Source organism: Uloborus diversus, chromosome 2, assembly GCF_026930045.1.
Source record: "Uloborus diversus isolate 005 chromosome 2, Udiv.v.3.1, whole genome shotgun sequence".
Classification (NCBI taxonomy): Eukaryota; Metazoa; Arthropoda; class Arachnida; order Araneae; family Uloboridae; genus Uloborus; species Uloborus diversus.
Window position 1 is genome coordinate 166,495,886 of NC_072732.1, and position 18,417 is coordinate 166,514,302.

Sequence of the window (18,417 nt, forward strand, 5' to 3'; positions counted from 1 at the left end):
CAAGTGAGTATTAAATTATTCAGATATAATTAATTAAAATTAATTTTTACTACTACATTGTAACAAATTAATTTTTAAAAATGTCGTGAAAATTGCTAGTAAAATATAGCTCCTGTTCCTATCCAGATGTAATTGGTGTAGATCGCCTTATTGAAAACTTTATTTTTTTATGGTATCAGTAAGAAATTAAACACATGGCATTTCCATGCCATGTGTTTAACGGAAGTCGCTACCCTGTATATACGTAATGTTAAATTGCTAAAGTTTATGTACCTTTCTCTCAAAAAGATTTAATGATAGAATTTTGCAAATTTTAGTGTTCTCAAGAGATATTTAAGAGTCTAAAGAAGTAAAATTTGAAAAAAATATTGCTTATTTCATAATTTATTAAATTTTAACCAGCAACAGTTCTTTAAAAGAAAAAAACGTTTTTGACCATAAAAGCAGCTGTTTAGTAACAGTGAGAATCCTAAAGAGAAAAATTCTCTTCAGTATAATTATGAACATATAATTAAAATGTGGTGAAAGTTTAAAAGAAATATTTAAAGTAGTTTTCTAGAAAAATAAAAATTAGTTTTAAAAACTGACATTTTGAGAAAACCGCGTTTGAAAGTAAAACTGTACGTATATTTTAATGCATTTTTGCCTCATTAATATTTAAATTGAGTTACTTTTAATCTATATGAAAACATGAATTTGGGGTATTGAAAGCTGTTGACTCGAATATTTTTAATGTATAAAACTGAAAAACCTTTTTTTGAGGTTTTAGAGTATCAACTTTTCTAAATGCCATGCTCATCTTTCAATGTCATAGAAATGCAGCCAAATAAAACCATTTAGGGGGCCCCCAAATGCCAAAAATTGTTTCAGTTAATGATTAAAGATTCAGGTTTTGACAGCTAGGAGGCTCAAAAAAAAAAAAAAAAAGGCGTTGGGCTACCTAATTTTTTAATCGGGTTCTGGTAGACTCGCAATTTTGTGGAAACCAAATTATAGCAGAGTTGATGTGACGACTTATGTATTTATACTTTAGAAAGCCGTTATCGAAGACTATACATTAGATTCAGCTTGTGTGGTCGAATGTCCATTGTATTTCGGCAATGACAGAGTGTCCATCTCAATATGAATGACGACAGTTCCACTTTCAGTCCTATTGTGACCCTGAGTTTTCTTCCCCTTCACCAAAGAGCCTGGTTGAGTGGAAGCATCAGAACCTTTCCTATTTACCGAAGATCGAATACTTGTGTAAATGGTGTTGTTGGTGGTGCACCTGTTGAGTCCGTTATGAGCAGCAGGTCCCTTGAAGTGACTCTTCTCGTTGGAAAGACAGAAAAACACTTGATGGAACACGTGCCGGAAACCGTCTCTGTATTTAGAGTTCATCCAGCAGTAGATGATAGGGTTGTAGGAGGCGTTGCTCATGGCCAGCCAGTGGCAGACGAACCACACGTAGTGAATGTGAGAAAACTGCCATATGATGTCGTGCTCATCGCCCACTACAATCAGAGCGTTCAGAGGAAGCCAGCAGAGGGTGAACACAGACACTACGGTTATCATCATTTTTATCATCTGGAAAAAAGAGATAAATGTCTTAGCAATTAGAAATTAAAAAACTTATACTTCTAACACATTTCACTAAAATTAGCTTTTTCTTTTGTCTCACGCCGTTATGTGAGAGCCTTTCGACATATTTTCAAGCATAGAGATAGTCGCAGTAAATATGGGTACTGTACTTGATGGATATTGTCAATGTAGTTCAGGAAGAAAATGCGACCCTGATCTTATTACCAAAAACGCATGACATTTCCCTCATCAGCGTTCGTTAACGTGATCTAATGGAGTTACAGAGCTGTACATTGTTCAAGCTGAACCAATAAGTTATGAGGATATTCTTAAGTCATATTTTAAATTATTCTTCATATCGTTAAATATAACAAATATTGAAATAAAAAATTTAAACTTATTGAAAGTTGATCAATGTACAGTACAATTTATTTGTCTGATGATCTCCCAAACATCGTGGATCTGGTGATCCAAAGAGATGGCTACTATTCCAATTTGGAGGACTTGTTATAGATCATGGCATTCGACGACATTCAAAATGTAAAGCAGGTGAATCAGAGAAAGGCATACGAGGCAAAAGAACAGGTAGACGAAAGAGTTGGATTAATAAGAGCAACTTTATAATTATGATCATATTGCCAAAACTGACCTTGGCTGAAAAACTCTGGAATTACCATGTGTATATTGAAAACTGATCTATACAAAACGACTGTTCTTCGCGCCAATTTTTTTTTTTTTTTTTTGGTACTTTCAGGATTTTGCTAAGTTTTGCGATTAAAAATAATATTTATTTTAAAAACATACTATTAAAGATTTCTGCATAATTCTTATTTATTTTATTATTTTTTTTATTTTGATCTTTACCTCTCTTAAAGTTTTGTCCCCACTAGTACACTAGTGGGGACAAAACTAGTAGGTGGCGCTACCATTGGTGGCTGAAAATGGGGTCTACAAAAGCAAAAAACCTTTCAGGGGCACCGCAATGGGTTTTTGAAGGTTTTAACATATTGTCAACTCTAGTATAATAGTTTACATCCATATATGAACTGTTACAACACCCACCAACAAGTCGGTAAATTATGGCTTTGCTTGTGCCTAACACGAAGTTGAACATCGTCCAAATCTTCTCAGAACGTTGAACAGTGCGCAAGTAGAAGTGTAATGACGTTGTTAAAAACCTTTTCATATATAAATCAATATATTTAAAAAAAAAAAGAATCATGCATAGATCAGAAACAGTTCTTTTTAATGACGTTTTTTAAAACTAGTTCTTTAAATAACTTTTTCAAAGGAAAATACGTCAAATGCAATATTAGCGATTCCTTTCACTTATAAGTTCAATTAGAACTCGCTATAATGTATCATATTCTGCCTAAAATGATTGATAAGCGAACAACAATTTATTCAGTAAGTTACCGCCCTATAGTTCACGAATTATAAATATGTTATAATCAAAAACAGGCAAATTGTTGAATGTAATCGCTTTCTCCATTGGTTTAAAATGAGAGAACTGTGCTTATTTCTTATTGGAAGAGACATTTGCAGCTTTCCATGGAGTTCGCAAAATCTCTTCTTTAATCCACCATCGGACTTTGGAGAAAGCTTATTGCTATTTAAGAAACATCATTGAATGCTGAAAATCTGCCCTCTATTCTATTTAAAGAGCCGCAGTCTGTTTATCAGGTCTTCACTACTTTTCTATATGTCTTGCTGTATGTGTGTCCCCATGTTTCGTATTAAACGTATTTGTTTATGTTCAGCGGTCTGAATCTCTGCTTTACACAACCTTTCAACAGCAGAGCGTGGTTAGTTCTAAGTTTCACCCAGCTACTAAATCACTGCAGTAGCGGAGTAACATGGGGGACGAGATAAAATATTATGTCGAGCCTTTTGACGGAAGGAATTTCTCTCTGTGGTGCAGGAGAATGGAAGCGGTTTTCGCAGCAAAGAATTTAGAGGTGTATTTGGAACGTGAAGCGGTTTCTTCGAAAGCTAATGAACTTTTAGCGAGTAAGAAGGCCTATGCCTTGATGTTATCATTTCTTAGTGATAAAGTTTTAGTTTCGCTTTCGGAAGAAAAGACTTGTGCTGAAGTAATTGCAAAATTGAAATCGATCTATGTTCGAGAAGGAGCGGTCAGTCAGATATTGGTTAGAAAGAGACTTTCAACTTTGAAAATGAAAAAGGACTCATCCATGCAGGAGCATATTGATGAAGTGAACAGGCTCGTTACCCATTTAAAATCGTGTGGCGTGAAAGTGAGTGACATGGACAGTATTGTCTATCTTTTGATGTCTCTTCCAGCAGAGTATGACGCATCGAAATCTGCAATAGAAAATCAGCCTTCGGAGGACCTGACTTTAGAGTTTGTTTGCGGTCGTCTTCTGGATGCTGAAGTGCTGATGAGAGATCGTCGAGTCTCGGAGCCCAAATCTTGGAAAACTGAGTGATCAAATGGTGCAGCCTTTTCTACAAATCATCGGGTAGTGTGTAACAAGTGTCGCAAAACAGGGCACATTGCGAAATTTTGTAGAAGTAACATAGTTTGCTACCAGTGCGGAAGAAAAGGACATTTTAAGAGGAATTGCACAGTCCAAACGAGAAAGAATACTTCATCAAAGGATGGAGCAGTTGCAGTGACTTTCGTTGTTGGCGAAGTAGAACATCGGTCATTTATAGTGGATAGCGGATCTACAGCTCATATGTGCGCACATCGGGAATGGTTTGAGGAGTTAAAACCATCCTCAGGAACTGTGTCATGCGTTGCAAAAGCCAGTAAACTGGAAGTAAAAGGAATAGGAACTATTCGCGGTGTATTAGATGACGATGTGCAAGAGGTCCTACTGAAAGATGTGTTATATGTTCCAGAACTAAATGGAAACCTCATTTCAGTGAAACAGATACAAAAAGCTGGATGCACTTTGAGCTTCAAAAATGACGAAGTAGTCATTGAAAAGGGAAGTACAAATTTCGTTTTGTGCAAGCTGAATTCAAATGGTCAATATGCAAGTGATTTTGTTCCCTTCATTTCAAACTCCTTTGTTGCAGAAAAAGATGGAGGTGAACTGTGGCATCGCAGGTTAGGACACTCCGGAAACCATGTTCTGAGAAAACTAGGATTACCAACAAGTGACAAATTTTGTGATAAATGTGTGTTAGCGAAGCAGTCCGCGAACCCTATAGGAATAGGAAACCGAAGAAGAGAAAAAGCTCCCATGATGACAATCCATTCTGACCTATGCGGTCCGGTCAACCCACCAACTCAAGCGGGTGAAAGGTATGTGTTAACATTAGTTGATGATTATTCTCGTTTTTGTGAAGTTCGTCATCTTAAAAAGAAAAGTGATGTTCCCGTGGAAATCAAAAAGTTTCTCAAATTGAATGAAAGCGTTCGAAAAATTCGTTGTGATAATGCCCAGGAATATGTTTCAGGTGAACTTAAAGCTATAGCAAATAAACTTGGAGTTACGATAGATCCCTGCCCCCCTTATACTCACGAATTGAACGGAATTTCAGAGCGGATGAACAGATCACTTTTTGATAAAGCCCGTGCACTTTTATATGATGCAAATTTACCTAAGAACTGTTGGGGGTATGCTATTCAAGTTGCAGCATATATTCATAACAGAATCCCTAGTTCAAGCATAAATGAAATGTCACCCTTTGAACTAAAATATTCCCAGAAACCGGATTTAAATCAAATAAAATTATTTGGTTGTGATGCTTATGCCAAAATTCCTGATACTCGCAGACAAAAATTAGATCCGAAATCTAAACGAATGATCTTCATTCGATATTCTAGCATGGGATATCGAGTCATGGATCCTGATACGCACAGAGTTATTGTGTTACGCAATGTTCGCTTCAATGAAAATAAAGTATATGTGCAAGATAGAAGTAATTCACCAGACAAGCGACCGAAAAGAGAAGAAAAAGACGAGGAAAAACACGACAGAAATGTGAATAAAGAGTTAGGAGAAAACGAAACCAAAACGCCCGCAGCTGCACCCCGACGATCAGAAAGAAAAAGTAAAAAACCAGAACGATATGAAGCAATGTACACGTCAGAAGAGACGTTGACCTTTTATGACATCTCAAAACTACAGGAAGAACAACAAGCCCAGTGGAAAGTCGCGATGGGGGAAGAATTGCGCTCCATCCAGATAAACAAAACTTGGGAACTGGTAGATCTCCCTGATAACGCGACCCCCATAAAGTGTAAGTGGGTGTTTAGAAAGAAAAGAGACGGAACTCTCAAAGCCGCAAGGGGAGACCAGCAGAAGGAACACGTAGAAACTTATTCGCCAGTCATTGGGATGCCTTGTTTACGATTAGTTCTTGTTTCGATTCTTCAAGAGGATTTAAAGGCTTATGTAATGGATGTGAAAACAGCTTTTCTGAATGGTGAGTTGGAAGAAATTGTTTTTATGGAACAACCGCAAGGATTCAAGGATTCATCTGGCAGAGTATGCAAATTAAATAAAAGTTTATACTTATTAAAACAAGCTCCTAGACAATGGTTCTTCAGATTTTCCCAATTTATGATAAAAATTAATTTTAAGCAGTTAAACTCAGAACCGTGTATTTTCATCAGAATTGTGAATGAAAGAAAAATAATAATTTGTTTATACGTTGATGATATTCTTATCGCTGGATCAGATGTTTCAGAAATAATGATTGTGATTAAACTTCTTCAAAATGAATTTCAGATGTCCAAACTCGAACCAGCTTCTGAGTTTTTAGGAATTCGTATGGAATTTACTTCTACTAAATTAGTGCAAGATCAAAAGGAGTATATTCTTAAACTATTGAAGAGATTTAACATGAGTGAGTGCAAGCCGAGTGCAACACCTTTAGAAGCAAAGTCAACTCCAGCTGACTTTGAGGAAGGAACTATCTTCAAGGGACCTTACCGTGAACTAGTTGGATCTTTATTGTATCTTGCGATGACAACACGACCCGATATACTGTTCGCTGTGAACTGTTTTAGCCAATTACAGGAGAATCCAACAGAATCGGCTTGGAATGGACTTAAAAGAATTTTACGCTATTTAAAAGGTACATCGGATTATAAAATTGTGTATAGTAAGTGTTGTGACTCTAATGTTGATTTATCTATGTATGTTGATTCAGATTGGGCATAAGATCCGCGTGATCGCAAATCAGTTTTAGGTTACGTTATTTTTTTTATAAAAAGTGTCCAATTTTATGGAGCGTGAAGAAACAAAGTTCAATAGCTGTTTCTTCTACTGAAGCTGAGGTACTTGCAGTTGGTAAGTCTTTATTAGATCTAGTGTATTATAAAAATATTGCATGTGAATTTCTTACTGTAAATAACATTGTCATATATGAAGATAATCAGTCTGCAATCAAATGTATAACTAATGAAAATAGTTCTGGTAGATTGAAACATATTGATGTTAAGTTAAAGTTTATTAGAAATATTTTAAATGTTGAAAATATATATATTGAATATGTTTCTACTGATAAACAAATTGCTGATATGTTTACTAAGGCTCTTCCTAAATTTAAATTGCATGAACTTATGTCATTGTGTTGTTTAGTAATAAGCGATTAAGGGCGGGTGTTGAATGTAATCGCTTTCTCCATTGGTTTAAAAGAGAGAACTGTGCTTATTTCTTATTGGAAGAGACATTTGCAGCTTTCCACGGAGTTCGCAAAATCTCTTCTTTAATCCACCATCGGACTTAGGAGAAAGCTTATTGCTATTTGAGAAACATCATTGGATACTGAAAATCTGCCCTCTATTCTATTTAAAGAGCCGCAGTCTGTTTATCAAGGCTTCACTACTTTTCTATATGTATTGCTGTATGTGTGTCCCCATGTTTCGTATTAAACGTATTTGTTTATGTTCAGCTGTCTGAATCTCTGCTTTACACAACCTTTCAACACAAATACAATTCAATACAGGTGAATCTCCTTAGCGTCATCGAAGTTCTTGTAACATCTACAATTTATTTTGTCAAGTTTCACAAGATTCCACTTCGTCATAAATGCAATTAAATATAGTTTGTTAATTATTTTCGGAATTTTTCAATTTTCACTTATAAATCATGATTTCTTGAACTTTGAAAGTATCAGACAAATGTCTTTTTTGTTATCTTGAGTAGCAAAGAAAATCATATTTTAAAAGAGTTTAAACTACTTTTCTGCAAAGTTATTTCAAACAATTTTTAAATTGCTTTATTTGAAGATGAACTTATCAGTTACATGTTTAATTGGAAGCTTAAAAGTAATTTCGAGGCGAGGATATTTTATTGAATACTTAATTAAAATATTTAATGGGAAGCCTAAATTTCAAATGTAAAACTTAACAGGTAAGAACAATTTGAACTACTTAATTAACACAATTTAAATAAATATAAATATGAAATAGAAATCTGTAAGTGTTTATCGAGAAAAATATTTCTGTAAGTTTAAATGATTAAAAAAAAACTTAACTAACGTTTGTGTAATTAAAATAAGAGATTAAGTTATATTTACAGAAGATAGATATTAGAAGAATTTAACAAGGTATTAAATATCGTTTACAATTCAAATCGGTAGGATTAACCATTTTCGATAGATAAAATTAAAAACAAAATAAGTTGGAAAGGTTACTTTGTGTTTTGCATGTATACACTAGTTTATAACTGGTGTTCAGTACAAAACATATTCTCTAAAAAAATCCTTTAAGCATTATTAGTGAGAAATAAAATCATTTATTCATCTAAGATAATAAAACGCGTTGTATCAGGAAAAATTATATGATTAACTTCTTTCTGAAAAAATATTAGAAATAGGAAAAGTTATTCTACTACTTTGCGTGCACACACGTGTACATACAACCTCTGACAATAAAATTCAGTGAATGAATTCCAATCGGTTGAAGTGGCAACACTGGTTAGACAAAATGCTGCACCTGCGCAGTGACAGGTATTGACCATCTCCCCCCTTCCCGTTGTTCAATTGAGCGTCGTTCGTGCTCCGTGTAAGACTTATTTTACAAAATGCTTTTTTCAGTGCGTTGGTTCTTAATTGAAAACAAATTTTTAAAAAATGAATGAACTAAAGATTAATTTGAAGGCTGTCTAATTGGTTTCTGGCAAACACATAGAGGTGGTACAGATTGAACATCCACCATACTCGTTGGATCTCAATCCTCCAGATTTCTTCCTATTGTCACGACTCAAACTCGCTTTGAAAGATTTGACAATATCTGACGACGAACGAAACGTGACGATGCTTTTGAACTCCATCTTAAAAGAAAACCTATTGCAAAGTTTCCAGGACATGTATAACAGATATCAGCCTTCATAGTTATGAGAAGTGACTATTTCGAAGGACAGTAAAGTAACTTTCGTTGATATTTTATCTACGATAATGTTACAGGACTATTTATCGAAATTTATTGTCAAAGGTTGTTTATTAAGATACATTAATTAATATTTGTGTTAGTGTATCTTTTTCGATTATGAAAAAAATCGTTTCCTCATTATGCTTAAATACTAGAATTCAGATACTGACGTATGCAACTTCAATACTTGATTCGTTAATCTTTCACAGAAAAAAAAGAGTTAGTACATGAAAACAATGCTTTTAGGAAAAACACCGAGCAAAATGTAACTAGTCTTGCATGCAAATCAAAGAAGAAAAATATCATGTCATGTAAACACCCTACTCAGTTTAGTATGTCCCCAAGCAGCTCTGTTCGCGAAGTTATTTTTCACATCAATCCTTGTGTTTGGTCTCTTCATGCTGATGGCAGTAGCGACGGACATGTTGATAGTAGATTGATCCGACATTCTGTTCCCGATAGAAGAGCTGATGCAAGGTAGCCACCGAAAAGCCATTTTGAATCCGTGTCGATACTTTTCATTCATCCAGCAATAGATGGCGGGGTTGTAGCAGGCGTGACTCATTGCCAACCAATGGCAAGCGAACCACAAATAAATGATATTGGGAAGATTGTAGAGTTCTGGGTACTGGTCACCAATGACCATCAGCGAATTGAAAGGAAGCCAGCACAGAGTAAAAACGAAAACACAAACAATCATCATTTTCACCATCTGTTGAGAAAAAGAAGGGCAAGGACAGAGAAGGCAAGCGTTAGAAAATTTAAGCATTATTAGATAGTATTTAGCAGACAAAAGACAATAGCAAATTAGTCAAAGTTAGAGCAAAGAGGCAATAGAAGAAAACAGTTTGATAAAAAAGCTCTATAATAAGGATAACTCCATCGATTGACATTTATTATTAGTAGTTTATAATTAATAGTAACAAGATAGCAATACATATTGTTTTGTTAGAAATTTTACTTCAGGTAACTGAAAAATTCTCGATTTATAAACCTTCAAATCGTATACTTTCTTATAAAACTATAAAAGAAGTATTTAAATTAAAGCATTAGGCGTTTTTATTTCAAATAAACAAGTTCAATACCGGTTTAGAGGAAAAAAACTTACATATTGAAATGGCAAAATTTTCATGCTAACCAATGTCAACTTGACGATATTCAGAGAGGACAGGCGTACATACGTATAAAGTTGAATAAATATATTTGAGCTTAAAAAGTAAAAAAAAAAAAAAAAGAAATAAAGTTAAATTGCACAAATTGCAGATTGTTACAGACATGTGTTTTGGGGCGACAAGGAACACCTTTTTCAAGGAAAAAATAAGGAGTTTTAACCCGAAACACGTGTACGCAGTAATCTACAACATGTGCAATTTAACGTTGTTATTTCTCATACATAATATAGTTAGACACGCTTATATTTTTTATGGAATAGATCCCTCCATAGCTCTTAATAAATTGATTAGAAATTATTGACACTAATCTTGATATAGAAGATATATTGAATCAAATCCATCCGAACATACTCAATGACAAAAATTCAGCAAAATTTTTTAGAGATAGCTCATAGTTTGGAATATTTTAGCCTTAGTGGTAGGTGTACGATTAAAATGAGAGACATATTGAATTCAAACTTAAAAAACATTTCAGCTTTCAACTAATGTATAACAAAGTGTTTTCTTTTTTAACCGACTTCAAAAAAGGAGGTTATGATTTCGTCTTGCGGCTTTTTATGTATGCTTTCGTATTGTTCCAAGAATGCTGGACCGATTTGAAAAATTCTTTTTTCGTTTGGAAGGGTATACTTTCCAGATGGTCCTATGTTAATTTTATCTGGATCTGATGAGGGGTCCCGGAGAAATCTTAGAAACTTTAAATTTAATACGTTGTGGCTACGACGACCAGCTTTCGTCAGCTGCGCGTTATATCACAAGTCACGTGGTTTTGTCGTGAACGGGGCATACTTTCGACGGAGGAATCTTGTCTTGAACAATATTTAATTCTCACGCATCGGGATGATTGATTTTCTCGGCGCCGCCTGTTGTTTTCAATGGCGATGTCCGTGCTGTGAATTTTAAGGAATTTTGTTGAGTAAAAAAAAGTCACGCCCCTCCCACCACCTATGTAAAAAATTCATTTTTCAAAAAAAACTTTTGAAGTCTCTTTGAAATTTAAAACTATTCGCAAAAACATTTTAAAAGATTTACAGATGCCTTAAGACTCAAAATAATCGTCCAACTGTATAGTTCATCGCTTAACGTGTCAATGTTCCACGGTACCATAAAATTACACTTTAGCGAATGAAGCGGTTTTTATGTGCAATCTGCAATGTTTCAACAAATAACCAAAAAAGACATCAAATAGTATCTTTCAAATGTAAAATAATTCTGCAACTCTATTGCTTGTCACCTAACTCGGCCAGCGACCACGCTACCGTAACCCAGCTCTTAGCGAGCGAAGCAAACTCCGATTGATTAGCCTTCTCATTTAACGAAAAAAGAAAAAAAAATCCCATGGGACATTCGAAAATCGTCGTCAGAAAAAGAAGAAAAAGTCGTGTTTCATTTGGTTAAAAACAAATCAAACGTTTCTTTGGAATTCAAAACAATTCACCATAACATTGAATTACATTTACAGTTAACAAATAAATACCTTTGTGCTGAAAATTAAAATAATTAGTTATCCATCGTTGTGCTTCATAACTTTGGTAACTAACTATTTTACATTTACAGTTGCTTTCAAACTTTAAATACTTTTCCAACTATCGTTATTGCCTAACTCGCCAAAGGACCGCGATACCGGAACCCAGCATTTTTGCGAGCGAAGCGGATATTTTTTTTTTTTGCAAATAAAAAAGTTTTGCCAAATAAAAGAAAAAGACGTCAAATTACGTTAACAGTAGCTTTCAAAAGTAAAAATTTCCCCAAATCTATTGTTTATCGCCTAACTCGCCAAGTGATCCCACTGCCGTAACCCAACCGATTAACGAGTGATGCAAACTCCGATCGATTAGCAACATGATTAAAGAAAAAAAGTTCCTTGATTAAAAAGAATTCCCCTTTCCCCCTGTGATGTAAAATAATCAATTTATTTTACTGAATTCCGTAAACAGCTTTTAAATAGCTGAAAACAATTATTTTTAATTTTAATATTTCGCCAAATAAACAATATATATATCAAAATTACATTAACAGTAGCTTTTAAATTGTAAAAAAAAATCCCGCAATTCTATTGCTTATTGCCAAACTCGCCAAGCGACCGCGCTACAGTAACCCACCCTATTAGCGAGCGAAGCGAACTCCGAACAATTAGCAATCCAATGTTTTTAACGAAAATGTTCAAACGAAAATTATCCATCCGAAAAACAACGGAAGAAAAAGCACAGTACATCTACTACGAAATGGAAATCTTGCATACCGTACCCCGTAAAATGTAAGAAAATTTGAAAAATATTCTTACATCATCGCCATGTCTTTTCCGTCTTTTCTAATTTCTATTTTAATGGAACGGTCGCATTTATTTATGACTCGATTTATTCATTTAGCAAATAATTTTACATGTTAATGGATCATATAAAGTCTATTTGGCGAATTAGTGGGGATTTTCATTTGGCACACATTTTACTTTAAATGGCTTGGTTTAATTATTTGGAAAATTACATTTCATTTTATTAGTTTTGTTTCAATTCTTGTTTTTTGTTCAAAAAAAAGCACAGTGATAAAATAATACATGGTTTCACCAAATAAAGTTTCTACGTAGATATAATTAAACATGGTAACAAAATAAGTTAAACAAAAACTATCGCCAAGATTAATAATATGCCGTAAAGTACCTATAACGAAAAAAAAAACGTGTCTCCGATATAATAAAAATAACAGTTTTCAAAGAGAGTCGACGGCTCTTTAAAATCATCGTCTGCAATAGTTTCGAAAAATATTCATCAGAATGTGTCTAAGAGCACAAAAAACACCTTTTAAATAAGAGAAATATTCCTCAGTATCACCATTAAAACAAAATGTATCATTCACCCTTAAAAATAACGTTAACAAAACTAGTAAGAGTCAGATTTTTTTTTAAAGACAACACATCCATTAAAATCGTACATGAAAACATCGACTTACGAAAACCTAATCAAGAGGGAATATATTTTAAATGCCCTGCTACAGACAAAGCCGCAATGCGTTAAAAACTAATTACAAGGAATTTTACTTCTTGATACTCAAGCAAGAAACGGCAACAAATAATATTGTTCAGCTTTTCTTCAAGCTAAAATTAATCTCGCGCAAAAAATGGAGAAAGAAATTTCTTTTTGAAATAAATGAATTTTTACTTCAAATGCTTATAACTTTTTTCGTATTCATTTGTCGATGTCCGTGGCTTTAGTCCAAGCGGATATTTTTGAAATGATTATTTTTTACGGGCTTTCCAACGGTACAAAAACCGAAAAAATCGGACCATTTTTGGCAAAGACGTATGTTCAAGTGGACATAAAATTGAGTTTTTAACTAATATCTCCGTTAATTAGCATCCTACGTAGGTGAGGTTGAAATATTCGTAAACCTTGTAAAATTTCGAATTTTTTAATATCTGGTTCGACCCTGAATTTGAGACCTTTCTTGAGAATATTGCAAATGAGTGCAGAACGTTTCCCATCCCGTTTTACCCCCTTAAAATTGAAATTTCCAAAAATCCTTTCTTAGCACGCGCTTACGTTATAAATTTAACCTATGTTCCAAATTTCAGCTTTCTAGCCTCAGCAGTTTTTGCTGTGCGTTGATTGTCAGTTAGGACAAGCTACTTTATATATACAGATGTAGCAATTCAGTAAATCAAATGTATTTTGCTTTGGAAATAGTTGAATAAATTAATTTAAGATAAAAAAAGTTTTAGCTACTAAGTAACTTAATTTAGTCATTCAAGGTTTTTTAAATTTTTTCTTTTAATATTTCAATTTTGAAATATATTTAGAGTTCAATTCAAGGGGAAATGAAGACAAAAATCCTTCCCCCCGCTGATTAAATCTATGTTTCTTAATAAATATATCGTAACTGGTGTTCGATTGCTGAAGTTTGACGAGTATTCTGGATTTAATATTTCATGAAACCGCTAGTTTGATTTACAGTTATGGCAATACTAATTAATAGACTTTGAATTTAATTGAACCGATTAGGGAAATTATTTTTCGGTTTGAAACGTTATACTTCTTCCGGTCGTCTAATGGTCTTCAGGTCCGGATATGAGGGATCCTGGAGAAATGGAGGAGAACTCTTCAAATTTCATGCTCGCGTTTTGTTGTTTGTAAATTCATAGCGTCTCACTTACTGAAACGATTTTTATGTGTTTTATTGTTTAATGGATAGGAGTGATCTAACTTAGGTTCCAAACCTTTACTTAAAAAGTTGTAGACAAAAAATAATAAACTTTATTTAATTTCAATATTAAACGATTAAGTATAAAATTCGTTGTTGAAGAAAGTGCCCATAAAACAAAGGTACTTTCTTTACTCAGTGTTAAAGACAGCACCATAAAACATTAATATTAATCAGGGGTGCCCCCTTAAGGACGGGGGGGGTTGAGGGGTATTTTTCCTTTTTAGGGGCTTTTGCTTTGGGGAAGTACCCCCCTTAAATATTTCCCCTGAATCAATCATTAGTAGTCATATCGCAAATTTTGAATAAAGACTCCTCTTAAGCAAACGGGAAATTAATTTAGTATCATTGCTTTAGTAGTATTTGGATCTCTCTTCATATATACAACATCACAGTTGATACTCTGTTTCTAGTGTGGTGTTGATCTATAACGGAGCCAAGTAAAGAGAAATGTGACTTTTTTCACGAGTTACGTGACACGTATTATTTTGAAATATGAAATAGTTAGGAAACACCGTTGACATTTAAATGGTTCTAACTGAATTAGCGTGCAAATAAATCCTGGAGAGGAACAAAATCAGTTTTTAGTGCCAAATGTATAAAATGTTATGCGTATTCAGATTTTTTCTTTTTTTAACCAACTTCAAAAAAGACTTTCTCAATTCGTCGGAATCTTTTTATGTATGTCCCCCGTAAACTCAAAGACGCATAGACCAATTGAAAAAAATTCTTTTTTTTTTTCGTTTGAAAATGTATATACTTCGCATGTGATCCCATGGTCTTTAAGTCAGTATCTGAAGATGGGATTCTTGAAAAATCAAGAAAACGCTTCAAATTCTATGGGTAAAGTTAAAGCTATTTCCGTTGTTTTTTAGTGACTCGTAATTTTTTTTCGGAAAGCATACTTTGATATTGTTAAACTGGTGATGAAGACAATTTTCTTTGTAAATAACTGCGCATTTGAAAAAGCCTACGAACAAAACGTATTCCATAAGAAAAAAAAAATCTGAGCTTTACTGTAGCAATAAAGTTCTTCTGAGCAACAGCAACAAAATAAAATAAATAGCATTATTCTATTTATTTTATTTCATATTTTGTTTCGACTACCTTTTTTATTTATAGTTTGCCAAATTTAGCTTTTGTTTAATCCTACTGTTATTTTCTTACAATGCATTGGGAAGAAAATAATATTCATCTTTTTGCTGTTGAAACACTGAATGAGGAAAATAAAGTATGTATTTAAAAGTTAAAAGTTAGTGTTATACTGAGAAAGAGCCGAAAACACAATTTTCCTTAAAAGTTTCATAGAAACAAAGTAAAAACTTATTACAGTGATTATCATACATTTTTAACAGTGTATTGAACAAAAACTAAATTACATCTTTTAAAATTCATGTTGAATCAAAACCGAGTAGTATTTAAAATCAAGTTTTGTACCATGTAATATCGAAACCGTGTTGTAGAAGTACCGTATTATACGAGAGACGCCTGTATTTTAGTTACATTTAAATAATTCTTATTCAAATGTAAGAAGTACCTTGGATGATAATATAAGTCAGACACATCTTAAACAAAAATTGCTGAATAAATGCTGGCAAGTAAATACAAATGCATGTTCCCCATGTTCATAATTTAGATGATTGTCTTTAGCCGATGATTTTTAAGTCTGAAAAATAATTGGAGTTCGTTAGAGGGTTTTTTTACTTGTTTATTTTTTTTTTCATTATTTTTTTTAAAATAAAGTTTGGAGTACTTTTCGATTAATTCAAGAAGTAAGAACAAATTGATGACGTAATAAATTCATTAAAATGTCCAAAGAATGACAATTACTCTAAAACATTTCGCAATATAAAGCAAAAGAAATTTTAAAAGCTAACACAATTTCTAGAGTACTTTGGATCGCATTTCACTAATGAACCATCATTTGGTTCTCAGTTACTTTATTTCTAATGTTATGATTATTTACAATAAATATAATTAAATAACACTCGGAGAATTGTTTCAAAAAATCAATTAAATAATTACTGATGGGAAAACTTCGTTGGGCGGACTTCGGTGTGACTGTTTTAAGATCGATCTTTAAGACAAATTGAGTGCTATCAATGAAAAATGAGTTGCGAAAATTGCGGTTGCTTGGATTTTCAACCAATTGAGTTAAGAAGATTGATGAATACTCCTAATTTGAAAGGTTCTTTTGAAATTGTCTTCCACTGAGTTCGATTGATGCAGTTCTAGAAAGCAGTCTTGACGTTTGTATACTGAAAATGCTAATGTGAAAATTGTTACCTTAATTAGTAACTTCGCAGTTTGAGTGTTCGATGTATATTTTACCAATCAATTGAAACTCTACTGGAAGCAGACAGAATGAAAATCCCGTGTTTCAAAAATTATTATTACACTAGGACTTCATTTATAGTTTGATTTACGCCTTAAAATAAGTATTGAAAGTTTTTTTCCTCAGAACACTGATATACGTAATAAAATTTCGAAATAAAAGTATAAACTACACATTATTTCAAGTGCATTTTCAACAACAGAAATCACTAGTTTCCCATCTTAACTAATGTACGTGTTCACTGAATTCAATAGCCTTTTATGCTGCTTTATACTTATTGGAAACATAATCATCCCGCTGTAGACCTATCCTATATGGTGGATAGAAATCTTATATGGAGGATGTAATTGACGAAGATGATTAATTTTCTACGTATGTTATCTCTTTTATTTCTCTTAGTTTAATTTTTATTTATAATCTATTTGCTTGCACTAGACTTGTTTATCTCATAAAAGTCGGAAGTAAAAAAGAAAATATAGTGGAAATATTTCTTGAGGTTGATTATATCTCTATACAGTCTCGGTTAAAAAAAACTGCATCACTTACGAGAAAATGGAATAGTGAGCAAATATTTTTTTCATGTGAATGTATTATGTAAAAATGATGTTATTTCAATACAGTTGAGTTGCAGGTTTCATATCACAATTTGATGGAATAAATATAGTGTTTACTCTTATTATTATTATTATTTTTTTTTTTTTTTTTGATGAAAAAAAGATGAAAACTACAATGTTTGAGAAAGCGCAGAACAAATCAACAGATACGCAAATAATTTCGTCTATTTGTATTCTACATAATAGCATTGATGTTGTATAACACTTTGAAGTGTATCCAATTGATGGGAACACTTCAGTAATTAGTAGAAAGTAGGTCTTTCACGAACTGCGAGAAGTATAAATGCAGCGGTATCCAAAATGTTGACTTCTAAATGTACTGCTGACGTGCTGACTAATTTCGTAGAACCAGAACCAGATTATACTTTCCTGTAGTTTTTTCTTAGTAACAAGCTTTTCAGAAGCAATTTTGTTCCAATTATATGCTAAACCATTTCAAATCAGGATTATTCCCAGCCTAACCAAAACTGTATTGCCAGATCTTTTCATGTCTGTTACGGGGAAATTACTTTTCTAACGTTCGTAATGTTTTGGCGATGAAAACTGTGAATTTGGCAACGAGATTTTTCATGCATAAGTTGGATTGTACATACCGATTTCTTTGTGTGACAGAGTGGAAATATCCTTGAGACCTATAGTTTGTTGCATTTTTCAAAATATTTCAGCACAGGAGTTTCACCCTTGAAAATTACAACTGAAAGAGTAAATGCACACGTTTATAGCAATATCTTTTGAAAATGTTTAAAGCTAATTAATCGGAACTGTTTGAAAGGTGTACGCCATTGAACGTTTTAGCAGAATGCCTGGTGGGTCATTGAACCTTCCTTGTCCTACTGTAAAATGGGAGCGTGCAACCGAAAATGTTAATGAATGACTTTGACGTCTAGTTTAAAAGTTTTTATCTCCACTAAACATACATCAAAAAAGTAAGTTTCCTACAATTTCTTCCGTTGATGAATAGTCCTATGTGCTTGAAAAAACAGGTATACTTTTTTTGGTTCGGAGTTGGATTACCCTTTTATAGAAAATTCTTGGCATATTATGTATTTATAATTGTTGCTAAGGAGCATGATACTAACGTAAAACTGCAGGAAAGCAATTTTTGGCTCTGGTTCCGTAAAATTAGTCAGAAGTATGTCCAGAAGTTGATAATTTGTAAGCGAGATTTCTGCCAGCTCTCCT

General features: G+C 33.3%; 1 protein-coding gene across 1 annotated transcript in view; it reads right to left on the reverse strand.

Annotated features, from left to right (window-relative positions):
* Nucleotides 1–923: 923 nt before the first annotated feature.
* The window catches only part of LOC129216647 (RYamide receptor-like), a 37,580-nt gene continuing 20,086 nt past the window's right edge, over nt 924–18,417 (reverse strand). The window contains exon 2 of the mRNA XM_054850863.1: nt 924–1,569. Coding sequence (XP_054706838.1) covers nt 1,051–1,569 — 519 coding nt within the window. The 3' untranslated portion in view covers nt 924–1,050. The remainder of the gene's footprint in view (nt 1,570–18,417) is intronic.